The sequence below is a fragment of the Lytechinus variegatus genome, chromosome 14 (assembly GCF_018143015.1).
Source record: "Lytechinus variegatus isolate NC3 chromosome 14, Lvar_3.0, whole genome shotgun sequence".
Classification (NCBI taxonomy): domain Eukaryota; kingdom Metazoa; phylum Echinodermata; class Echinoidea; order Temnopleuroida; family Toxopneustidae; genus Lytechinus; species Lytechinus variegatus.
In genome coordinates this window covers 23,618,309-23,645,948 of record NC_054753.1, presented here as the reverse complement: position 1 = coordinate 23,645,948, position 27,640 = coordinate 23,618,309, and the positions used below count along the sequence as shown (strand labels likewise).

Genomic DNA, 27,640 nt, shown 5'->3' with positions numbered 1-27,640 from the left:
ATAAACTTTGGGCAGAAAATAGTATGAGTTGTATGCCCACAAATAAAGAAAATTCAGATAAACAAAACACTGAAAATATGATCAAAATCGGACAAGGAATAACAAAGTTATCGCATTTTGAAAATTTGCATCAATCCGATGAAACAGTCATGGGTGTGTCATCATCATAATTCAATTAGCAAATTGGTGACGTCATATCACCACTTGTTCTTTTGTATTATGAAAATTAGGTTGATTCAATTTTTTTTCTACGAAGAACTTAAAACATTGGATTGGCAACTGATTTAGTGCATTAGATATTCATTGCTGCAACTTATTTCATTATAAAAGAGACGCATTATTCACAAATATATTGTGAAAAAAAAATCGAGCAATGATTTTGTGAATAAATGGAAGATTGGGGGGAATTATACAAGAATTATATAATTTGATTATTGATGAACCCCTCCCTCCCGTAAAAAAATAATAAAAATGAAATGTGTGTTTGTGTATTTGAGTTTTGTCAGACGTGTATCAATCTTATTTACGTCTGGGACTGAACTTTAACGTCACCATCCGAAAGACGTGACCAGGACTCGAACCTCGAGCTTCGGCATCAATTTGTAACTTCCCCACAGCTTGGATTACAGGCGCACGCCACAACGCCCAGAAATGCGGGGGGGGGGGTCCTCCAATTTATTTTCCCAAAACAAGGGAGATAACAATGAACTTCCACACACACAAAAAAAAAAACGAGTTATACCCCTGATTCCATATCAGAAAAGAAAAAAAAATAAAGTAAATAGATACTTCTGACTCTCTATATCACAAAAAAAATGAAAACAAATAAATCCTAAAATTAATAATACATTAATTAATCAATTAAAAATGAATAAGATGAACTTCCACAAATAAAAAGAATTAAAAATACGAATGATACCTCTGATTCTCTACATTACAAAAGAAGAAAAAATGAACACAAATAAATCCTGTAATTAATAATACATTTATTAATCAATTAAAAATAAATTAGATGAACTTCCACAAATAAAAATATTAAAAAAAAAAATTATACCCCGGACTCTATATCAGAAAAGAAAAAAAACTTGAAAAAAAATAAAGTAAATAATAAATGTAAATACATTTCTTAATCGATTGAAAAAGACAGATAAATAAATCAAATGACTTCCACACATAAAAAGAATTAAAACGAATGACACACCTCTGACTCGCTGTATCACAAAAGAAAAAGAACACTGAAAACAAATAAATTAAATGAATAAATATAAATACATTTATTAATAAATATAAATACAATTCTTAATCGATTGAAAAAGACAGCTAAATTAAATGAACTTTCACACATAAAATAATTAAAGATGAATGATACCTCTGACTCGCTATATCACCAAAGAAAATAAAACATTGAAAACAAATAAATTAAATTATTAATGTATATATTAATATATTAATCAATTAAAATAGATTGATAAATAAATAAATGAAATTTCATGCACAGATATAATTAAAAACGAATGATACCTCTGACTCTCTACATCACAAAAGAAAAAAATCATAACCAAATAGATTAAATGAAAAAATATAAATACATTATTAATCAATATAAATACATAGATAATCAATAAAAATAGATTGAAATAAATGAACTTCCGCACATAAAAAAAATTAAAAACAACCTCTGACTATCTCTCCATATATATATAACACAAAAAAAAACACTGAACACAAATAAATTAAATACATTAATTAATCAATACAAATAGATCACAAAAGAAAAAAACACTAAACACAAATGAATTAAATGATTAATGAATACATTAATTATTCAATACAAATAGATTGATAAATGAATGAATAATGAAAAACTATATTCACACATAAGTAAATCGACAGATAGATTTCTGAAGAAGTAAATTGGAGCCCCCCCCCCCCCCCCGCCCGTGATAATTCTCATCGACCAACGCGCGGGGAAACAAGCCCCACGACCACGTTATTTTCCACTACATAACAGTGTAAGGGGCCTCGATAACGAGTATACTATATAGCCGTCATCCGAGCCCCACGGCCACACACGTGCGAATGCTGGGACAAGTGCATTGGACGGGGCCTGTTTCGCGACTATCTTAGAATGCAAGCTTAATATATACTCGTGATATAGGCCCCGCTACTGTGTTGGAGTGTCTGCAGTGCCGTAGCGCGGGGCCTATATAACGGTTATAGTACTATACTCGTGAAACAGGCCCCGCGCACGGACATTCCAAGCCGTTCAACACAGCAGCGGGGCCTATATCACGAGTATATATAGTGAGCTGAAGTTAGCAACCTAGATATTGAGGTATGATCGATTACAATTTTTTTCTCGAGCGGGGCCTATATCACGAGTATGCCAATATTTTTCCGTTTCCCAGAGGCCAGACCTTCACTGTAAGTGTAATACTGGGATGTGCATTGATACAAACAAGTGCCAGTGAATAATTTACCTTCCAAAAGCGTCATGGCTGACTAAACGACTAGGCCGGCCTGCGCTGCGGCCACGGCTGGCATGATCAGCAACACAAACTCCGTTCACTGTCGCCAGTGCAATGAATGACGCACAGACAACAAAACTGAAAATACTAACACTCAGTTCACCAACAAAATCTGACTATACTTCTACATCCCAAATTATGTTTAGTAAATCAATTAGAAATAAACTTATAATCATACTTACCCTGGTAATAATAATATATATTACACTTTACAGACGTGGAAAAAGAGACTTTTCCTAGCCTTCCAACAAGTTTAGTTCCGGTAAATACGAAGGTTCCGTGTATGTACGGTGTCCCTAAATTGCTAAAAATGTTATCACAACCATGTACGAATTTTTACATCTTTTGGATCCATCTGAATAAAGAGATTAAATAGAGGTTATTAAAGCAATTGATAGTTCTAAAATAAAAAAAGAAAGAAAGAAAGAAAGAAAGAAAGGAAGAAAGAAAGAAAGAAAGAAAAATGAAAGAAAGAAAGAAAGAAAGATAGAAAGAATAGTGCAATTATGGGTCCTATATAAGCCTATACTACCAGGAGCTGGACACAGCAGAAGATCCTACGTCAAGAACTTAACCTAATCCTAAATGCAACTTTATGTATGTATGCAAGCCGAAAAAAAATAAAGAAAGACAGGGAGGCCCGGGGAGAGCTAAGGAAAAGAACCAGGAAAAACAATGAGAAAATAAAAACAGGGGGAAAGAAAGGAAAAATGAAAGAAATTTATCATGATAGCGATATTTTATAAAAGGTGAAAGAAGAGAGAAAGCCTAAAACCCCGAAAGGAATGTGATCGAAAGAAACAAACAAGAAACAAAAGAGTAGCTAAATAATTGTGCGAAATAAACATAATCATGAGTTGGCAGAGGATGATCACTAGATTAATGATGTTTTCTAGTTTTCATTTGTTTATGTGTTTGTTTGTTTGTTTTTAATGCTAAAAGTAGCCCCAGTTATATAGAGCCAGTATAGTAAATAGGCCTATGGGGGGGGGGGCAAATAACCGACCAACTACAAACAGTGTAGCTTATTCCCGTCCCTCCATGCAGCTTCTCATTATTTTTCAATAATTAAACCCAGGTAAAATGTATAATAGACAATTGATATCTGAGCTAGGTTTTATCTGAGGTATAAAATTATTAACACTATATTAAAATAATATTGCATATAGAGTTGATCAGTATTTATGTAGAATAAAATAATGTGCTCTCCGTTTTCTTGTGTCATTTTTATCGTTTATTTATGTTTCTACTTTTTTATTATCATTTTCAAACCGACTTGAATACTTCAGACCTTAATGAACACCTTAATGAATTAATAATCCCATAATAGGACTATAGGCCCACTGTATAAATTTTATAACAATGAAGTGCGAAGTCAAATTGTGAGGGCGCTCTGAGGAAGAGGCAAAAATGCAAAATGCAGTTCTAACTATTAGTCAATTTCAAGAACGTAAAATGAAGTTGTTGTTTTTTTTTCAGCCCGAGTTGGGAGGTAGTATGGTTTAAACAAATCAAAAAGATGTCTAAAAGTCGAATGTCTAGAAATAGCTGCATGGAATGATTGTCTTACGTTAATATATTGCCACTCAAATATTATAAAAATCGTAACTAACAATAATTATTAAAGAGATTATAATAGCAAGCACAAAAATACTGGTACCTGATTAGAGGGTACGGAGCACTCATTTTGCCCTCATTCCTGAAAAAAAAACAAAAAGGGGGCTCTAGGGCCGGTTCGACCCTGTTGCAGATTTTATTTTACTCATATAGCCTAACTATATATGTCACCAAACAAGCATAAAATCCGATTAAATAAGAAAGTTATGGCATTTTAATTTTGATTTTTTTTATTACACACGATGGGCATGCAGTAAATTTTAAAAAAAGCCGATGATGTTTACAATTAACCCACAGTGTCTTTTTATTACATTTTTAATACTGTATAATATAGGACTATCAAGAATAATTCCTAATGGCTTGTAAGCCTATCATGATTAATTTTTCATCCAATGATTAAAAAACGCTGCTTGATTCCTTATGGAACGTGTAAAGTTAGCATCATCGTAAAATTATAAAGATTTTGTTTAGGGCTTCTTTAGTTTGTCGTCAAATATGTAACATTGAAATATCTATACCGTGAGTATTTTCTCATAAAAGAAATTGCGAGTGCATTGCCCGTTTCCTCATGTGTACACCGAAAGGAAGAAAAAAACAAGTGGAATGCCTCTGGCGGTCTCACCTGCATCACGCGATTCAATGTAGCAGCAGTGCTGACTTTGAAAACTACTATAACTCGCACAAGATGTTCAGTGATACTTGGTTATTCTTATTTCCATGTCTTATGAAATATACCAATACACTTACAGAGATATGATGGTAATTCAACAAATACCCCATAGGCGGATCCAGGGGGGGCCCGAGGGGCCCGGGCCCCCCCTATTGGCGGAGCAAAAAAAAAGAAAAAAAAGGAAAAAGAAAGGAAAAGGAAGGGAAGAGAGGAGAAAAGAAGAAAGGCAAACATAAGAGGAGGAACATGATTGAATAAAATAACATGAGGGGAAGACTTTGAAATAATTTTTTTGAAAAATCTATTTGTTAGGATATAAAATTTTCGCTCGCGCTTCGCGCTCTTATTGTCTTTTAGGGGATTTGCATAACTTGCTCAATATGGAGCTTGAAATATCAATCTTTGAAGTCAATGTACAAAACATATTTCAGCTGGGAAATTGAACTTTCATTATTTTGTTTGATTTACAAATTGATTTTAAAAAAGTGCTCTGTAAAAATGTCTGTGTTATGGTCTGAATATTATCATTTTCTGCTTGCGCTGCGCACTCGCAAAATTTGATTTGTCAGGTACCTATTATTTTCCTGTATTCCATAAAGTTCTCAAAAAGTTCCCTATTCAGGTTAGATTGTCAAAACGTATCAGCTAGCGCTGCACGCTAGCATTTTGATTTGTGAGTTATGTATATCCCAATATTAATTCTAAATCAAACTACTCTGATGACAGTTTATCAAAAATTTCGGCTCGCGATTTCCGCTCGCATTGATAGATATCATGCATTTTATGCATAATTACGAAAGTACTTTAAATGTCCAGTTTTCAGGCCATAATATTAACAGATTTCGCGCTCTCATGCTTAGGAAGAGAAATAGGAAGATAGTCATCATTTTCTTATGATGACATAATGCCCTTGGCTTATAGAATGTCCCGGTCCTATGTAAAAACTCAAAGTAAAAATACATCAGCTCTTTTTTAACTGTCATCCATCAGGATTCACAATTTTCCGATCAATTAAGTGTTTGCAATACAGAGCTTAAATTGACCCTTTGTTAGATCGGAATATCATATGTTTTTAGCTCGCGCTTTGCGCTCGCTTTATTGATTTTCATGATAAGAAAGGTACTTAGAATACCCAAATTCTAGGTCTAAATATAAAACACACGTTAATTCAGATACGCAGATTGTTCTCTATTTAAATCAATATCCAGTTTCAGATCACAATATCAAAAAGTGTCTGCTCGCGGATAAATAACTTATCCTTTTCATGATTTACAAAACATGAATAGAGTGTCCAGAATTTTTCTGCTTCGTGCTCGCATCAATAAAGTTTAGTTTATATACTTAGAGTCCTTCCAAGATTACAAAAAGTGCTTAGCATTTCCATTATTCAGGTAATAAAGGTCAAAAATTTTCAGCTCGCGCTTCGCGCTCACAATATTTGAATGTTGAAATATGTAACGTCTTCATGGCTAAATGCAAGCAGTCCATAACAGGTACAATTTCGAACAGTTCAAAACGTATACAAAAATTTTCTGCTCGCGCTCTGCGCTTGCATTATTAATATAAGGAAGATCCCCACTTACTCATCCTTTTCATGATTTACAAAACTAATTGAATAGAGTGTCTTGTTCAGTAGGTCTAAATCTCGAAATTTTTTGCTCACACTTCGTGCTCGCATGTTTAATTATATACCTATTCTGTTAAACAAAACGTGCTAAGAATTTCCATTCCTTAGGTAAAAATGTCAAAAAATTTCGGCTCGCGCTTCGCGCTCGCATTATTTGATTTTTAAAAATATGTAACGTCTTCATGGTTAATTGCAAGCAAGTATTTAACAGTACCTTTTCCGTCACTTCATTTCTGCTCACTCTTGACGTTCGTAGTAATTATTAACTTGCATACACATCTTTTTTTCAGGAAGACAAACATTTCCCAGAAAAATCAAAATTTTAGGAATAAGTACATAAGATTTCCAAAAAAAATTAGCTCGCGCTCCGCGCTCGCATTATATAAATAAGGGTTATGGTATTATACATTTATGTATCATAAGAATAAAGCTAAAAAGTGACCATTAGGACTACCCCTTCAAAGAAAGAAAAAATCCCGGCAAAATCATATTTGAGCGGCCGATCGGGGAAAATATGGCTGAAAAAAATTCCGGGCCCCCCCTATTGGCGAAGGCTGGATCCGCCCCTGGACCCCCAATGTGGCCAAAGTTCATTGACCTTAAATGACCCTTGACTTTGGTCATGTGACCTAAAATGTGCATAGGATGTTCAGTGATACTTGATTACTCTTATGTCCAAGTTTTATGAACTAGACCAATATACTTTCAAAGTTATGATGGTAATTCAACAAATACCCCCACTTTGGCCAAAGTTCATTGACCCTAGATGACCTTTTATCTTGATCATGTGACCTGAAACTTGCACAGGATGTTTAGTGATACTTGATTACTGTCCAAGTTTCATGAATCAGATCCATAAACTTTTAAAGTTATGATGGTAATTCAACAGATACCCCTAAATCGGCCAAAGTTCATTAACCCTAAATGACCTTTGACCTTGGTCATGTGACGTGAAACTCATGCAGGATGTTTGGTGATACTTGATTAACCTTATGTCCAAGTTTCATGAATTAGGTTCATATATTTTCTAAGTTATGATGACATTTCAAAAACTTAACCTCAGGTTAAGATTTTGATGTTGATTCCCCCAACATGGTCTAAGTTCATTGACCCTAAATGACCTTTGACCTTGGTCATGTGACATGAAACTCAGGTAGGATGTTCAGTAACACTTGATTAAGCTTATGGCCAAGTTTCATGAACTAGGTTCATATACTTTCTAAGTTATGATGTCATTTCAAAAACTTAACCTTAGGTTAAGATTTGATGTTGACGCCGCCGCCGCCGTCGGAAAAGCGGCGCCTATATACTATAGTCTCACTCTGCTATGCAGGTGAGACAAAAACGGCGAAAATGAGAAAAGGTGGGAGAAAGAAAGAGAATCGCAATGGGAAAGAATATATTATTGTTCGTTATAATGTTATTTTACATTATAACGAAACATTTTTTCATAACTTTATAAAACATAATTTGCTCATGGCCTATATCTTCATTGTTCCTGGTGCTCGCATTGTCTGTTTAACGAGATATTTAATCCTGTTGTACTAAAACCTCCCGTTTTCATGTCAATATACACCAAACTGCCAAATATATTTCCTCGCACGTAGAATCATTATTGTTTTATGTACAATAGTATGCTTCCTTTTCATGACTACTTAAAATGATTGCCCCATTTTAAGGTCTTAATATAAAACATTTCCTGTCCGTGTTTACGTTCACAGTAGTGGATTATTGTACGTTTTATGTAGTGACAAATGCTTCTTTTTCATGACTACTCAAAGTTATTGCCCCCATTTCAAGGTCTTCATATAAAACATTTCCTGTTCGTGCTTACGTTCGCATTAGTGGATTGTTGAAATATGTCTGCTCTTCATGAATCCCCAATATCAGCCATATAATAGATTATTTTTTCTGATCTGAATATAACAAATTTCAGCTCGCGCTTTGCGCTCGCATCATTTGGTTTGTAAAATACGTATGGTCGTAGTGAATCCCTACAAACAAGCCTTAAAATGTCCCTCTCCAGGTCTGAATTTCCTAAATATTCATCTCGCGCTTCGCGCTCCCAATATTTGATCGATGAAGAAAGAAGAAGAGATGAGCATCAGAATGAGAGGACTGAGTCTTGTAACTTATTTATCTTTTTCATCCATTAAATACCTTCTTCAAAAGATAAACTTCGCACCTAATCCATCTAAAACATGCTTGTAGAAATCCTTCCAGGAGAATCTTGCATTCCCCATCTTTTCACGAATCGATGATTTCAAAACCGCAGTTGAATATATGAAAAAAAACCCGAATCTCCCCGAAGAGAGCTGGACATTGTTTTTATATCTCTCAGACACGTCAAGCAAAAAACGATTGATAAGTAATCACCTTTTATCTCTTAACGCATTCTGAGCATCTCGTCACTGGCGATTGACCCGTGTTAGCACCCAAGACAACCGGAGTAATTGTGATCGAAAAGCCTGGACAAAATATATATGGACGATGCTATAGGGGGCAATTAGGGGCAAATCATTTATTACTTTTTAAAAGATCAATGGAAAAAAAGAGGAAATAAAGAAAGAAGAAGAGATGGGCATCGACATGAGAGGACTGAGTCTTGTAAATTTACATGTATATGTTTATTACTATACTCTATTATTCAATTCAAAAACAAAAAATGCCAGGTTGAGGTCATCTTCCCCGCTTGCCCCAAGCATAGGCGGCGGAAGCGGGGGGGACATGTCCCCCCCCAAAAAAATTTGAGGTGGGGGGACGTTTTTTTTTTGCTTGTCAATTTTTTTCAAACGTCCTCCCTTGCCCCTTGAAACGTGTGTTGTTCCCCCCTAAAATTTAGGTTCATGACCTTTTATTTTATTTTATTTTTTTTTTTTGCTTGTCTAAAATTTTTTGGGGCGCTTGTCCAATTTTTTTACCTGTGCCCATCCCAAAATTTTAGGTGGACACCCCCTAAATTTTTTGGCTTCCGCCGCCAATGGCCCCACGGAAATAATTTCCGTGGCTCGCCCCTTAGAAAATATATATACATTCTGATGTTCGGTTCAGAGGTGAAAGTAAAAAAAAATGATATTTTTGTTAAAGATATCTATCCGGCACAATAAGAACTCATTAACTCCCTGACTCAAAAGAAAAAGAGAGTGGACTTAGTATTGTTGTATATACTCAACTAGTCAATTTCATTTCACTTCACTTTGGGGTAATGTTATACCGAGGTTTATTTTTTACCTGACTGCTATATAAGAAAGCATGAATTCAGGGGCCGCGGATCGGTTTTCAAGCCAAATGTGGGGGGCTGACCATGCTAAAAATCATAATCAAATCATAATCAAATGGTCATTTTTACGTTTTTGTACACGGTTTTGGAAAAAAGTGGGGGGCTGAAGCCCCCGGTTCCGCGGCCCCTGTGAATGCCTGTGAGCAAGCAACCAGGGGACCAACGGCTTAATGTCCTCTCCGAGGGACCTGGTAATGAGGATAAATGCTTTACCAAAGCCAAAGGGCACTAGCGCAGCACCACTTGGGAATCGAACCCGGGTCACCAGAATCCGAAACCCCCGCTCTACCGACTGAGCTATCGCGCCTCCCGTTATATAGGCGGTTATCTCAGCTAACGGGGGGGGGGGGGGACCCATGGAACAGCAAAGTATAATCAGAGACAGTGGCGTAACTATACGGGGGGGGCAAGGGAGGCACGTGCCCCCCCCCCATCGGCCGACAAAAAAAAAACGGGGAAAAGGAGAAAAGAGGGAGAAAGGGAGAAAAGAAAACATTATCGTTCATTTTTATATCATGATTATGTTATATTACATAAGAAACTTTTTTTCATAACTATATGAAACATAATTTGCTCAAGGCCTATTCCTTTATTGTCCCTGGTGCTCGCATTGTCTGTTTACCGAGACATATAATCCTCTTATACTAAAACCTCCCGTTTAAAGTCAATATACACCAAACTGCCAAATATATTTCCTCGCACGTAGAGTTATTATTGTTTTATGTACAATAGCATGCTTCCTTTTCATGACTACTTAGAATGATTGCCCCATTTTAAGGTCTTATTATAAAACATTTCCTGTCCGTGTTTACGTTCACAGTAGTGTATTGGTGAAATATGTCTGCTCTCTATGAAATCCTAGAATTAGTCCTTAAATTATCCCTTTTTCTAATCTGAATATCAAAAATTTTCAGCTCGCGCTTCGCGCTCGCATCATTTGGTTAGTGAACTACATAGAGTCTTCGTAAATTCCTACAAACAAGCCTTAAAATGCCCCTCTTCTGGTCTGAATTTCCTGAATTTTCAGCTCGCGCTTTGCGCTCGCAAAATTTGATTAGTGAGATTGGTATATGTTAATCATGATTACAAGTGCTTTATGTGCATGTTCAGATGTAATTCTAACAAATTCGGCAAGCGCTTATTGGCACTCTCATTAGATGACTATGGTGAGATGTGTATACTCTTAATGGACTCCTAAAATGCAGTCCTTAAAATCTTCCTGTTTGGTGGTCAATATTTACAAAAATTTCAGGTCGCGCTTCGCGCTCGCATTATTCAGCGAGACAGGTACGTATCATAATTACAAAAGATTGATTATAATGTCCACTTTTTAGGTCTGAATATCAAAAATTTTAAGCTCGCGCTTCGCGCTCGCATTATTTGACCAGTGAGAGACATATCCGTTTAATGGCACAGTCCTTAAAATATCTCTATTGGGTCAGTATACAGGGACCTGGGAAGCGGGGGTGCTGGGGTTGCTGCGTGTATTATTTTCCATAGGAAGCACCCCCACGAAATCAGGTCCCCCTGTATTTTTTAAAATATGTTATAATGTACATAATTCTCACATCCGACAATCGCAAATCATTTACAAAGTCTTTCACATATTCCAATACATCCCTCCTATAACCCGACTCAATCAAGCTCCAGCGGAGCAGCACTCCGATACAGACGTGGTCGCGCGCAATACGTGATAACCATATACACACTCTTCAAAAGCAGGGAGGGACAATGGGCATGATGGGGGTGGTTGGATTGAAACTTCCAGGTTTTACGTTGAATCAAGTGAGCGCGCGCCCGACCAGTGAATTGTATACTAAAATTACAAGTCAGACAATTCAAATCAAATTTCACAGTCTTTTTCGCCCTGCCCCATGGCCCTTGGGGCTGGGAAGCAGGGGTGCTGGGGGTGCTTCACCCCCAAAATTTTGGGGAGCTGCATGGGTTATTTTCCATAGGCAGCGCCTCCTGGAAATCTAGTAGGTATGACAAATGACAGAAATGTAATGAAAATGAACGTTTTGTAGACCCCCCCCCCGGTTCAGAATTTTCCGACAAATTACTTGAAATAGTGTTTAAAATTAACCCTCTTTCAGATCGGAATATCGAATATTTTCTGCTCGCGCTTCGCGCTCGCATTATTGATTTTTATCATAAATTTTACATTAAATAAATTTTAATAATAAATAATAATAATAATAATAATAATAATAATAATATAGGGTATTTATATTGCGCACATATCCACCTTGTTAGGTGCTCAAGGCGCTCCTATATTACCCGGCTAAGCTAGGCGTTCATAGCGCACACAGCTTTTTAAGGAATTACTTCCTACCGGTACCCATTTACCTCACCTGGGTTGAGTGCAGCACATTGTGGATCAATTTCTTGCTGAAGGAAATTACGCCATGGCTGGGATTCGAACCCACGACCCTCTGTTTCAAAGTCCGAAGACTAATCCACTGGGCCACAACGCTCCACACATTAAATAATGTATTTAAGATGCCCATATACTAGGTCTAATTCTAAACACGCGCACGCATGTTTATTCAGATACGCAGCTTGATGGGGGGGGGGGGGGGTACTCCGGGCTAAAAATATTTATATCAAATACATTATATCAAAATAAATAAATCTTATCAAAATCTGATAAGTATCAGTTAAGTTATCTAATTCTAAAGTTTAGCAATATTTCATGAAAATGGTGATATGCATGTCGTCATGAATATCTATTAGGTGGGCTGATGCTGTCACATCTCCACTATCCTGTTTCTTGTGGAATCAAAATTGTTTCATTTTTTCATGCAGAGTGAATGATATGTCTCCCTTATCATGAAATAAGTTGCAGCAAAGAATATCCAATGGACTAAATCAGTTTTGAATCTTGAAAGGAAAATATTGAATAAACCTAATACCTTATATAATAAAATACAAAAGAACAAGTGGGGATATGACATCACCAGTTCGCTCATTGAATATTAATGAAGACATGCCGAAAACTGTATCACTGGAATAATGCTAATCTTTAAAATGCAATAACTGTGATATTCCTTGATTGATTTTGATCAAATCTTTATTCTTATGTTCGTCTGAGTTTTCTTTATCTGTTCAAACCATTTAACATTCAGTGTGGAGTTTCAGATCAGAATTTTAAAAAATTTCTGCTCGCGCTCGCATTATTAATTTAAGAATATATCCAATTACCCTTCATTTTTTTGATTTACAAAACATGAATAGAATGTCCCGTTTTCAGGTCTGAATCTCAATTTTGTTTCCGCTCGCGCTTTGCGCTCGCACCATTTGCATAGTTATATACCTATCCTGTTCATGATTAGAAAAGTGCATAAGATGTCTTGTTTTTAGGTTTGAAATATCATTTTTATTCCCGCTCGCGCTTCGCGCACGTATCAATTGTATAGTTTTATACCTATCCTCATCATAATTAGGAATAATAGTAATAATAATAGGAAAGTGCTTAGAATCTCTCGTTTTTTGTCTGAAATCTCAATTTTGTTTCCGCTCGCATCAATTGTATAGTTATATACCTATCCTGTTCATAATTACAAAACATGCTTAGAATGTCCAGTATTAAGATCGGCATGTCAATTATTTGATTGTTGATGTATGTATCGTCTTCATGGGAAACTGCAAAAGTCCTTATAACACGTTCCTTTCGATCAGGCCAGAGCGTATATAAAAAATATCTGCTCGCGCTAACAGTTATTATTTGTTACATACGCATCTTGGACCACAAGCATTGCTCAAAATGTTCAACTTTCAGGACAAAATACATAAAATTTCCACAAAAATAGCTCGCGCTTCGCACTCAAATTATCTAATTAAATATTTATGTTCTTTCATAAGAAGAAAGCTAAGAACTGACTATCATATATGTATATAAGAGTGTGTGTGTGAAATTATGGAAAACTCAATTATGCCTGCCCCCCCCCACCACCTTTGGAAGAGATTTCAGCACCCCCAATGAAAACATCGTTCCCAGGTCCCTGTCAGTATACCTGGCAACTGGCTCACTTATTGACTCAAATTTTTTGCTGGTGCCCCCCCATGCCGTGGCCACGGTACGCCACTGATCAGACATCAGACAGAGGGTTGATCTCTCGACTTTCCTGTTTGTAAATTTCTAGGGATAACAATTTTTATAGTGTTGTTGTAGTCCTCTATTGTTGATGACCCCGTTATTTTTGTGAAATGTGAAAATCTTGGGAATCTCTCTTTCGATATTATGCTGTTTCACGTTAAATAATGATATGCAATCAAAAGCGTCCTAGTAGTGCTAATTTTGAAAGTGCTGTTTAAATAAAAGAAAAAGCCAAAAATCGTCTACAGAAGGCATATCATAAATGAGTCGGTACGAATTACTGTTCTGGTACAAGCAGACGATGCATCTTGGAAGCAGATATGCCTAAGTAGATACGTTAACTAAAACAAAACTTGGGAGCGAGATTAAGTTCCTAATGTTTGTCGTCAAATTTTTGAATTCCATTTCCTTTTAAGATTTGTAATTGATCAAAAATCTTTCAACCAAAAAAGCGTTATAAAGATATATTAATCAGTATATGATTAAAATGCATATAAAATGAATATCAGGGGAAAAGGCAGTCGCAACAGGATGCTGAAAATATATCGCCCTAAAACAAATATAAAATGAAATAAATAAAATAATGAATGAATGAATAAACAACTAAATAAATAAGTAAAAAATGAATAAATTAATTAGTTGATAAAAAATAGAAAACAAATAAACAAACAAATGGATAAACAAATTAATATAGATTAATTAACAAATAAATAAGAGAAGAAGTGATCTTTGTGTGACCAGCGTCATTCAACAGTTCAATAACAGGGCGCGTCTTTCAAGATCATACATGTTTCTTTAGAAGAGAAGACCATGTGAGTTATGAAGTCCTCACTCCCTCCACTTTATAGACTTTCTGGCGCTAACGTCCACCGCGCGGCAAACTCAGATTTCAGAGTTATCCCGCCAGTTATCTTACCCGCTCTCCCTCCCAGTCCTCAACGCAAATCACACTCTTTCATTCGTCTTCCAAGGAGTTAGTCAAATCTCAAAGTTCCCCACTTCATTTCCTTTGATTCTTTCACTTAATTATTGTGAAAACCTTTTTTACTTCTGGTACATCTCATCTATGTGCTTGCCGACGAGGATGCGTTTGGTTGTTTCCGATTTGGCTGTTTTCTTCTATTTTGGAAACACTTTTCATCGTTGAATAAACGTTTTGCACCGGCAGCTGGGAAGCATCACAACACTCTGCGATTCTTTGAAAATAAAGGTAAGTGGTGAAAGCGAAATGTTTAGATTTTAATTAGTTTGTAAAGACATGCATGTTTTTCTTCTAAATATTTAGGATGGTGCCGAGTTTGTTGATCATACATGTTTTCCCTTTTGGCACAAGCCCTCATTTTGTTTGTAAATCCAAAAGTCGTATGTATTGTACCGATGGAGAAGTTCTTCAAACTGTCTTCAACAACTTGAAGAAGTTTATGACAAAGTAATAAAACATTTACCTTGTTAAAATGGTTAAACTGGTACTTGAGTATCTCCGTGAACAGTGATGAATAATAATTATGAAAATATTGAAAAACTTGAATTTAGAAATCTATATATGAAATTCAAAATGATTTATATTTCAAAAGAAAACTTTGGTTTTAATTATTGATTGATGGATTGCTTGACTGATTGTAGTGATAGACTGAAGTCAGGCTATATTGCCTATTTCATATCTGTCTTTGAACTGGACAATCCCCCTCCACCGGTATGGTAATCATATTTACTCCATGAAAAATAGTGAAAAGCGGGGACAGGAAGATAAAGTGGCACTATTTTGTGCTCTTTATACAATCATATAAATATTTTTGATGAAATATATTCTGAAGTTTATAGAGAACGGAAATCATGTTTATATTGAAACTAAGAACCAATATTAGAATTGTTAATTAGGTATATGTTAATTAATGGATTCATATATGTATTCTTGGTTATTATTTAAGGCTAATATTATAAAAGATCAATTTATAGTTTGTTTTGTTCTATAAACTAGAAATGATTAGTTTAGGGTGACGATGATGCATGATGGTGACCACTCAATTCTCTTATATCTAACAGGAGTTGCCATGGATACAGTTTATTACCATCGCCTAACGGGTGCCTTTCAGCCGGTTGGGACTTCAAGCACCAGCCAGACAAATTCCACTGTCGAATGCTATGGAAATGTCGCCAAAAACGACCCCACATTCCCCATGAGTCTACACCGATCCGGTGCATTCGTCACCCACCAGGCCAGCTCATCGTCATCGCCGAGTTGCCCGGGAAGCTTGAGCGTGGAGGCGATGGTGAACAAAGCCGGTTGCTTTGGGCCGTCAAGGGAAGATAGCAAGCTCTACCCGATGACTCTCCAGCATTACGGCGAGTGCATCCCCACGACTACGGCTCGCATCATCACCTCAGACGGAGTCTCGGAACCCCCGACGCTTTCGTCGTATAGAGACGAATCAGCTGCAGATAGCCCGCCATCGCGACTGAGCAGCCGCAGCGTTCAGACGGAAGACGTTGCCGATGACGAAACGACAAAAGATGATAAGGAGAAGAAAGAGATCGATGACGATAAACCAGACCCATCGCAGAAGCCGCCATTTTCTTACGTCGCGCTCATTGCCATGGCAATCAAAGATTCACCCGAGCGGAAATTGACCCTGAGTCAAATATATCAGTACATCATCAATAAGTTTTCCTATTACGAGAAGAACAAAAAGGGCTGGCAGAATTCGATCCGACATAACCTCAGCCTCAACGAATGCTTCTTGAAGATAGCACGAGAAGGAGGAGGTGGCGAGAAGAAGGGGAATTACTGGACACTCGATCCCGCCTACGATGACATGTTCGAAAAAGGAAACTACCGACGCCGACGTCGCCTCCGTCGACCGCACCGTCCTATCGCGATCATCGATCGCTCTTACATGTCGACCGACGGCGGCTTTCCGTCCTATCCGCGGTGCATCCAGTACGGCAGTAGCTGGGGCATGTGCCCCCCTACGCCATCCGCCGTCCCGACCACCCATCAATTCCAGCCGCAATACCCCAGCGGTCCTTGCCAGCTGAGCCCCTCACCCACACCGTCACCCAGGGGTCTCATGCCGTCGTCACTGACCTCGCAGTACTCTCCGAGTTCGTATACCCAGTTTACGCCCTGTACGCTCTCGACTTCGCCCAACTCCGGGTATCTTTCGTCGGTGGGGTTGTCGCAGAACTCGTCAATCTCCAGCTCAAGTGCCGGCTATGAGGAAGGCGAGCTCGGGATGGTAGCCGTTGGCAGCGGGTGTGGTACGTGGCATGTCTAATACTAGCAGGATAAAACCTCAGAAGTTAAATAGTCCCAACTCTTTATGATGTTACGTAACGTAAACTTGAAGTTGATCGGGAATTTTAGATGTTGAAATTAAACACTAAAAGTAATTTCCCTTATCCTTTTGAGCTAAAAGAAAAAGGAAGAAATTGAAACGCAATGGAAATGAGTTGGCAGATCTAGAACACAGGGCCTGTCGTAACTTTCTTAAACACAAAAATAATGAAGATAAAAATGGCAGAACTTTTAAATCTTATATATAGAAAATTGATAAACCGAGTAACAAACTATTCCATGATAAATAATGTGATTTATTTGATTCTAAATGCATGTTCATAATTATATTTTAATCAAGCAGACATTGTTTGAATCTTTTAATGTTAAACTTTTGTTTGCGCATTTGTTGAAAAACAAGAAACAGGAGAATAGATCCACGAATAGCCGAAAGAAGGTGTTTGTTGGAATGCATATAATTGAAATGCTTTATAACCTAAAATGACAGTTTGGCTTCTAAAATAGTCTTATATTATGAAACATATCCAACACAAAAAATGAAAAAGATCAGAAAACACAAGCATCATTCTTCTGTTCGTAATCAAACCTTTGTCACTTATTTCTAAGTACAGTCGCAGATATTTGTCATGTATGAGTTTAGTTGTCCAACGACAGTCTCTTGACTTTCTCCATCAAGTTGGATTAGATGTATTATTTCATGCTTTCCTTTTTAACATTTTCATTTATCTTGCGTTTTAAGGTCTAGTTTTCTCTTTCTGATGCATATGCATGTCTCGTTTCAGTAATTACGTTCCTCCCCTTTTAATATTTCTTGCGCAATATTTTTCTTCCTATATTTTTTCGTTTCTCTATCCATCATGTACTCCTTCGCCGTCATCTTTTATTTCGTCACCTTCTTTATTCGTTTATCATCTATTTTCTCCATGTTTTATAGGCATCTTTCGTTTATCATGTTTATGCCTTTCGATCATCATCATGTTGCTACTACTTTTTTTGACAACCTGCAAGTGTTAATTTCTAAGTTTAGTTATCAAGTATTTTGCCAGCATATTCAACAGTTGGTTTGTCATCAAGTTTATTCTTTAATATGTGTTTTTTTTTACATCATGCACTCATTTTTTTGTAAAAAAAGTGTTAACGTTGTTTGTCATAATGATGTCTGTGTAGGCCTATATTTAAAGGAAATACTAATCTATGCAAATACCTGTTTTTATACCATTTGGACGAGTTCGTATATTCTTTGTATTTTCTATAAAACGTTACTCACTTTTGAATTGTTGCTATTCGATGAAAACTATGCTTCATCTGTCGTCTATGACGTCCCTTAACGCATTCATGAAATAATTTTTTTTGTAATCTAAATTTGAGGATTCATGTAGTGCTATATTTTGTTTTGTTTTTTTCGTCGCAGCTTGGAATAGAATCAAGATTCATAATCAAAACCAAGTATTAAAATATTTTAGGTTAAATTGAATGAAATCTAGACCATAAACCCCTATATTGCCAAATCTGACAGGATGTCAGAAGTATTTGGCAACGCCCTAAAACACCAAAATATTAAAAGTACTGAGGAGAGATTCGAACTTATTTAAAAAGAAATATCATATTTTTGCTACATATAATACATAGGTATTACTTCATTGAAGATACACAGATATAATGAGCTTAATCACTCTTGAAAAACGTGGTACTATATTGCCTATCAAAGAAAATAACCAACTTAAATCTGTAGATACATTTCATGCTGTAAAATCAATCCTTTCTGGTAAAAGCTGTAAGTTTGACGGGGAAATCGAAAGAGCTGAGAAGATAAAGTCAAATGTGCTTATGTATGACTCGTGAAAGTGTTAACATTAAAAAAAAAGAAGTTAAGAGTCTTTTGGCAGTGTTGGGGCCTATGTCAGGAATGAGATCACTATTAACGTTCAGCTCGGTGTCAAAGAACTGTAACTTTGATTCAGATGCAGCTTGTAAGAATGGTGAAGCTTCAAAATTGGACAACATAAACTATAAGAGATCAAGTGGCGATTTCAGGTTATGCACGTTCATGGTTGGGAAACGTTTTTGCAAAAAAAAATATAGGAAAGCACAGTAAAATATGTGAACATCAATGTATCTTGAAGTTAGAGCATTTTTTAAAATAAATGATCATGATTTAAAGTATAATACCGTTTTCACTGTTCTCTTTTTCTTCCTACGTGCCCTTTATAGTTGACGTATGTGAGATACAGGCATTAACTCAATAATCTGACTTTGAAGTAAAAGCGATTGTTTCTTATACTTTAGACGGGACTTTTTTCACGGAAAATAATTCAGTTATTTGTGTTTATTCATTTCTATTAAAACATAAGACAAAGTTATATTATTGACATAGAAATTAACGGATTGCCATTTTACAAGAAGTCTGAAATTGCATATTGAAACAGAAATGAGGGGGAGGGGGTTCACTAAAAGCAATGTAAAAGTAATATTATGATTAAAGAGCATTTCCCCATTTTTGTAATGTTTTGGTGGGGTTTTTTTGGTTGTGATTGATGAGTTGTATTTGATTGATGGATATTGATTGATTTGAATCTTTTGAAAAAATATTGACATATTTTGATTGAATAAATAATTTTGCATTTTATTAAATTGAATAATATATCTATTCATCATAAGAGCTTGAGCAATATAGCACGATATATTCTAGAGTTGATATGATATCCCCAAAACGGAGAAAACAACACAAAACCCCACAAATATTTTTGTGAGGAAAGTGAACTTATTATACATGGGTATAATTTATGATTATATACATTACAATGGTATTACGTAACATTTGATCATCCCCACAATCATCTTCTCACTCTCTAAATAGAAATACATAACGGTCAAAGAGCCCTTTCTTTATCTGCCCTTGTACTCTGGAATTCTCTACCTTTAAATATTAGAACTGCACCATCCTTCCCCATATTTAAATCTATGCTTAAAACTCACTTATTTTTACGATAGTATTTATGATGTTGAATACATTATGTTGTCAAATATGTTATGTTTTCATTTCATTAATAATGTAACTTTATGTATTGATTTAATTTGCTCTTATTTGTATTAGATAATTTAGGTTTAAGGATCAGGTTTATTTCATAATTTAGATGAGGTTTAATATATAATTTAGTACTTAAATTTATTTTGTAAAGTGCATAGAGAGTCTTATGTTTATTATGCGCTATAGAAATTTAAAATATTACTGTTATTTTTATTATGAATTGTAAATGTGAATAACTCATTAATTGCTATTAGATCAGAGAATCAATTTTTATACCAGTTTCTTCACCAAGACGACGTAATTTTCCAATAGTTGTATGAAAATTGATTGAGTTTCGTTTGTGAAGAACATCAACAATAAAGATCGAATAAACTAGTGGCATACGAGGTGTGACATATTTCACACATGAATGTACACAGATTGAAATATATTTTGAAACAAATGATAAAATCTTATTTCACTTCTCAGCGTGTCCACCAAAAATTTGGCATGACATTGAAGTTCTCTCCTATTTGTGAAGTTGACAAGAGAAGACATTTAATGAATTGGTCGTCGATGGAAAAAGTGGTAAAATCGTTAAAACTTATGCTCAGATATGATATAGTGGTGTGTCGATCAGTGCGTTATGATAGGCAGAAGTCATGTCTTCTGTTATATGTCAAGATAGCATCGTAACGCTCTGTATATTTCGAGTATCGTCACTGGAGTTAAAACAGCGCAAGATCGTTGTCCGCTGGAGTACGATCACAGACTTTGCATTGTCCGCCAGTTGTGGGTCGGATGGGCATGACTGGAAAGAGGTGCTGATAAAAAATGACTGACGTATCTGGTTTGCTTGCGTATACTCTTAAGGATGATAAACAAATCAACATTGTTAATGGAAACATAGACATTATACCGGAAACATTAATATGATAATAATATTTTGCTGCTGAATGGTGGAGTGTTTGTCGATCTCTTTCTCTATCTGTCTTCAGCGTTTCCTGCGTTTTAATTTTGCCTCCTTGTTTTATTTCGTCATCATTCATCTATTTCGATCCTCTTAAGTTCATCATTGCATGTTCTTAATATTTCTTTAATTTTATCCTTCATTTTCATCTTGAGTTTCATCTTTGTCAAACCACAACAACTGCACCGCGGTCATCATCATCACTATCATATCTATCACCTTCATTATCACTATCATCATCATCATCACCATCATCACCATCATCACCACCACCACCATCATCATCATCATCATCGTCATCATAGTCATCTTCATCATCATCACCACCACCACCACCATCATCATCGTCATCATAGTCATCTTCATCGTTGGCAGTGTAAATCTTTCCACCCCATCATTCCATCTCCAAATACTAGACAAATATCCAAAAATATGATGTGTGTATTTAACATCGTCAACTCCTTCATTCACATGCCGATCGACCATGGTGTGCATTTCAAATTGTTTTTGGAATTTAAGAAATTTTCTTACATCCGATTTTTATGAAAATGTCAGTGTTATGTGATTTTATTTAACTATTTATTTCCACTTATTTATTGGGGTGATCATAAGTCCTTGAAGTTCAATCAACCAAATCGTCGATAATGTCCAAACATTAAGCCTATAATAAGTTTCATTTATAAAGCATTTTATTTCGTGGAAAGTGTCATCTTGAAATGGTTTGACTATAAGATAAACGACGTTCATCATTCATTCATATTTTCTTGGAGGAAGAAGTTTCAACCAAGACGGGAATACTTGACACGTCAACTTCAAAAGGAAGACATGACAAATAAAATGAAAGAGATTAACAACTTTATTCAAACACTGACACACCACCCCCACCTACTCGAGAAACTCTGCCGCGGCCGGGCTTTCTGAGTTCCCGGCCTAAATTACACCCCTACCAAAAGAAAGTTTTCCGTGATTAAGCCCACCGCTTTAATGAGACCATGATCTTTTAAAAAAAATCGGAGTTTAGTCACTTTTGGACACCGGCAACATTTTTTCTATTTGATCAAGTGTTGACCCCAGTGTACGTTTTTTTAGGGGCGGGGCAAGACGACCATCTTTTTTTTTCTCAATTGAATTACAGGGTGGAGTTACACGAACTATAGGGGCGATTCCATATGTGTCGTACGGGACATTTTGACAGTAATTTTTAGTTTCCTAGCCGAATACTTGAGCAATGAAATATTCTTTTATGTCAGTGATAAAGCTATAGTGGGTAGTCATGTGAAAACTAATAACAACACAAGAAATTGATTATAGGTGAAAATGATGTGTCGTACGGGACGCAGAAATTTCCCGTACGACACGCAACATTTTAAGCTCTTGTCACCTATGGGCTATGGACGACATTTTTGTTGGTTGTCAGTTTTTTGCGTGTCTACCCAGTAGTATTTTATTATTACCACAAATCAAATAGAAGTTCTTCGTTCGTTTGGACAGTAGGTTGAAAAATGTTGTGAAAATGACTGATTTTTCTAGCATGGAATCGCCCATAGGCCCTAACTCTCAATTTTATGCTCTTATTTCTTTGTGATGATGATGATGGTAGTGATCTTATACTAGTGATGATGATGGTGGTGGTGGCGATGAAGGTTTGAGGTAGAGGAATATGATAGTAAAAATGATGATGATGACAATGATGTTGATTATGATGATGATAACGATGACAATGTTGTTGATGATATCACCGTTTATCTGTAGCAAACTTTCGAAGGCGCCAGCTCCCCAATATACCCCACATTATTCACATAGGAAAATATATAGGCCTTTAGTTCAGATTTGAAGGTCAATGTTGTTACAATTGAAGAGTTCGGTTGCAAAAGGGGTTATATCTATTTTGGACCATTCCGAGAATTTTTTTTTATCCTCCCATATTGTAATATTCTTATGAGAAACTACATTGGCGTGATGTACTAGCCTGACATGTGAACATAATATTCAGGGGCGGATCCAGCCTTCGCCAATAGGGGGGGGGGGGGGGCCGGAATTTTTTCAGCCATATTTTCCCCGTTCGGCTGCTCGAATATGATTTTTGCCGGGATTTTTGGTTTCTTTGAAGGGGTAGTCCTAATAGTCACTTCTTAGCTTTATTCTTATAAATAAACAAACATATAATACCATAATCCTTATTTATATAATGCGAGCGCAAAGCGCGAGCTAAATTTTTTGGAAATCTTATGTACTTTTTCCTAAAATTTTGAACATTCTGGGCAATTTTTTTGTCCTGAAAAAAAGATGTGTATGCAAGTGATTAATTACTACGAACATGAAGCACGAGCAGAAATGCAGTGATGGAAAAATGTACTGTTAAACACTTGCTTGCAGTTAGCCATGAAGTCGTTACATTTTTTTAAAATTCAAATAATGCGAGCGCGAAGCGCGAGCTGAATTTTTTGGACATTTTTACCTATAGAATGGAAATTCTAAGCACTCTTTGTAACTTAACAGAATAGGTATATAACAATTGATGCGAGCGCGAAGCGTGAGAAAAAATAAATCGAGATCTAGACCTACTGAACTAGTTTTTTCAAGTTTTGTAAATCATAAAAAGGAAGAGTAAGTGGGAATCTCCCTTACATTAACAATGCGAGCGCAGAGCGCGAGCAGAAAATTTTTATGTACGTTTTGAACTGATCGAAAACGTACCTGTTGTGGACTGCTTGCACTTAGCCATGAAGACGTTACATATTTCAACATTCAAATATTGCGAGCGCGAAGCGCGATCTGAAAATTTTTGACAATTCTCAATGAATAATGGAAATTCTAAGCACTTTTTGTAATTGTGGAAAGGATAAGTATATAAATTAAACATTAATGATGCGAGCGCGAAGCGCAAGCGGAAAAATTCAGGACACTCTAGTCATGTTTTGTAAATCATGAAAAGGATAAGTTATTGGAAATTTTCATTCATTAATAATGCGAGCGCAAAGCGCGAGCAGGCAAGTTTTGATATTGTGATCTGAAACTGGAAAATGACTTAAATAACAACTTTCGTATCTGAATAAACGTTTGTTTAAGATTTCGACCTAGAATTTGGGTATTCTAAATATACCTTTCTTATGAAAATCAATAAAGCGAGCGCAAAGCGCGAGTTAAAATATATGATATTCCGATCTGAAAAGGGTAAATTTAAGCTCTGTATTGCAAGCACTTTGTGGGAAAATTGTGAGGCGGATATGGATCACAGTTAAAAAAGAGCTGATATTTTTCATTATTATTACTTCGAGTTTTGACATAGGACCAGGACATTCTATAAGGACATTATGTCATCATATGAAAATGATGACTATCTTCCTATTTCTCTTCCTAAGCATGAGAGCGCGCAATCTGTTAATATTATGGCCTGAAAACTCGACATTTAAAGCACTTTTGTAATTATGCACAATTTTATGCGCGAGTGTTATATATCAATGCGAGCGGAAATCGCTAGACGATTATTTTGATAAACTGTCATCAAATGGTGATTTTAAGTATTTTGTTTAATATTAAGATATACATATAAACTCACTAATCAAAATGCGAGTGCAGCGCTAGCTGATACGTTTTGACAATCTTACCAGAGTAATGATATTTTGAGAACTTTATGGAATACAGGAAAATAATAGGAACCTGACAAATCAAATTTTGCGAGCACGCAGCGCAAGCAGAAAATGTTAAAATTCAGACCATAAAACAAAAATTTTTACAGAGCACTTTTTAAAAATCAATTTGTAAATCAAACAAAATAATGAAAGTTCAATTTCCCAGCTGAATATGTTTTGTATATTGACTTCAAAATTTTGCGCTGGATATGTAAATTACCTAATAGGCAATGCGAGCGCAAAATTTTATATTCCGCCATACCATGAAAGATTTTAAAAAAATATATTTTCCAATTCTTCCCTCATCTTATTTTATTCACTCATCTTCCTCCTCTTATGTTTGCCTTTCTTCTTTTCTTTTCTCTTCTTTTTCTTTTTCCTTTCTTTCCCCCTTTTTTCTTTTTTTTGCTCCGCCAATAGGGGGGGGGGGGCCGGGCCCCTCGGATCCGCCTATGATATTGGATATAAAAGAAATCTGTCCGTCTTCAATTGCTTAGATATTTTGTTCTCCAAATATTACCATCGTGGATTTAATCCTTTTGGAAAGCAAACTGAAATGGACCCAATCCCTTTTGAATAAAAAGGTGATTTTTTTGGCCACTTTTATTCACGTTTTAATGGGAATTTCAAGTTTTCTTTGGTATCATCAGACTGACTAATCTATACGTTTTGAGACATAAAACATTTTATTAAAAATGGATCTAACCCCTTTTGACAAATGAGCTCTTCAGAAGAGTTTGTTTGCAAAAGGGGTCAGATCCACTCCAAGAAAATCATTTTGTTTTTATTTTCCCACATTGCAATATTTGTATGCGAAAGCAGCGAAACTATATCTTCGTTAGACTCTATCACGTGAACATAAATTTAGGTATAAAAGAAATCTACCTGTCTTCACATTTTAAAAATATTCTATTTCAAAATCTCCTTTGTGGATTCAACCCTTTTGCAAATTATCTAAAATGGATCTTACCCTTTTGAAAAAAGGTGACTTTTCTTTGTTATTCTTTGTTCACCTTTTAATGGGTAATTCAACTCTTCTTTGGTATCATCTTAGAGAGGTACTAAAAGTCTATACATTGAGACTAAAAAAAACTTATTTGATGAAAATTGAATCTAACCCCTTTTGCAATTGAGCTCTTCAATTATGAAGTTGAATCGATAGAAAATTCCGAAAACGTGGAGCAACTAACGAAAAAGCTTTATCCCCGTACGTTTTATCTCTTTCTCTTCTTCATCTTTTTGTTCCCCCCTTTTTTTTGGTCCGCTACTTGTAAAAAAAAGTGGGAGGGACCTTGAATCGGTCGCCCCATGTGGCTACGCTCCTGCCAAGCGTTACATTGGTACTTACATCCCAAAGAATACACAGCATCTATTCATGTAAAGAATGTTTTAAAAGGGAATATGTAAAATATACGATAAAAAAAAGATGCAACGAAAGAAAATATATCCGAAGAAGAATTACCGCAAGTGACCCGGTTAAAGTTAAAACCGCGAAAAACTCTCCGATACCCTAAACCTAAGGTATGCACTCGTTATCTGCGGGTTAAAACTTACACCTGCATCGCCGAAGTTGTTTTGAAAATAATGATTTTTTTTTCATGCTTACGGAGGTCGAAATTCCTTTCTTTCATCTCTTCTCTTGCCAGTCATATTGAGAAAGAAAAGGACGTGATTATAGAGGCAAAGATTTGAAAGATCGAGTAAAAAGAGAGAAGCGACGTGCTCCATCAAACATTGAAATGTGGGGGGGGCGGTGTTAAGAAGTGGGATGGATAGAGACTACAAAGAAGTCTACTTATCCCCCCCCCAAAATTTTTTTAATGATACTGGAGGGGTGGGGGTGGAATGAAAGCTGTATCCATCCATTCACTCATCCTTTCATCGACTAATCGAATATAAAATCAGTTTATTAATCAGTTTTTATGGGGGGGGGGGGGAAGGAGGGATGCAGTGTGTGACTCGAAACCGGTTTCGGACTAGAGTCCAATTTTGCAGGACTCAAGGGTTAATGACTCGGTCTCGGGGCCTCGTGACTCGACGAGACCGGGTTATTTTGGCACTAATGCACGCAGTTTCCATACTCCAAAATTTCCCCAAATTTTCACACGTACATTTTCATCTATGCAAGCAACAACGCCAGAGAAGGGATATGCAATAAAATCAAACTCACTCTCAGGCCTACAAATTGGGGGGGGGGGGGTGGGCAGCTATAAACAAACTTTTGTGACCCCCCCACACACAAAATTGAAATATAGAAGACGAGAAAGAATGGAAATAGCAGGAAAAGAGGTCAAAACAAATTAATTTACAAGATATTATGTAGTCTGTCACAGAATTAGATTTTCATATAAAGAGGTCATTTTGAGGGGGCTTGTTTGCGAAGTCTAGAAGTTTTCCAATGTATGCCATGTTCTCCCCCTCGAAATATTTTACTCAATACTCAAAAATAAACACAACATTAAATTACACGACAAAGATCATTGCTGTACTGTCATATTATCCACATAATCATTTATTAAGATATTCATTACAGATTACCTTTCTTTCAACCTCCTTTACATAATCTGCTGTAAAAGTTTTTATATACAAGACAGTTCAAACAAAGAGACAAAAGTGGTAATCTTCAACATGGATGATTACATCAGAATTAATGCTTCTCTTCTAAAACAAAAGAAATATTGAAAATAAACATAAATTTCAGCTAACATCATAATCAGGAGAGCATGTTTACTTTCAAGTAAACTCAATGAAATGAGAGTCACTGAGCCTAGAAACATGTAGATAAATAGTGATAAGTCACGGAGAGCATTTTAGTTATTTACTTTTCATGGGTATGAATGAATGCACAATAACCATATAAATATTTAAATGGAATAAAAAAAAATCTTTGGGGCAGATTCATACTCCACTCTTAG

At 36.0% G+C, this 27,640-nt stretch overlaps 2 protein-coding genes across 2 annotated transcripts in view; one reads left to right on the top strand and one right to left on the bottom strand.

The window, feature by feature from the left end:
- The window catches only part of LOC121427232 (activated CDC42 kinase 1-like), a 50,681-nt gene extending 47,850 nt beyond the window's left edge, over nucleotides 1-2,831 (bottom strand). Inside the window, exon 1 of the mRNA XM_041623536.1 lies at nucleotides 2,711-2,831. The gene's annotated coding sequence lies outside the window, so the exon portion shown is untranslated. The remainder of the gene's footprint in view (nucleotides 1-2,710) is intronic.
- Nucleotides 2,832-14,684: 11,853 nt separating this feature from the next.
- On the top strand, nucleotides 14,685-18,185 carry LOC121427216 (forkhead box protein E3-like). Its single transcript, XM_041623500.1, has 2 exons — nucleotides 14,685-15,031; nucleotides 15,865-18,185. The coding sequence occupies exon 2, from the start codon at nucleotides 15,873-15,875 to the stop codon at nucleotides 17,094-17,096; it is 1,224 nt and encodes a 407-aa protein (XP_041479434.1). The 5' UTR covers nucleotides 14,685-15,031; nucleotides 15,865-15,872; the 3' UTR covers nucleotides 17,097-18,185.
- Nucleotides 18,186-27,640: the final 9,455 nt, after the last annotated feature.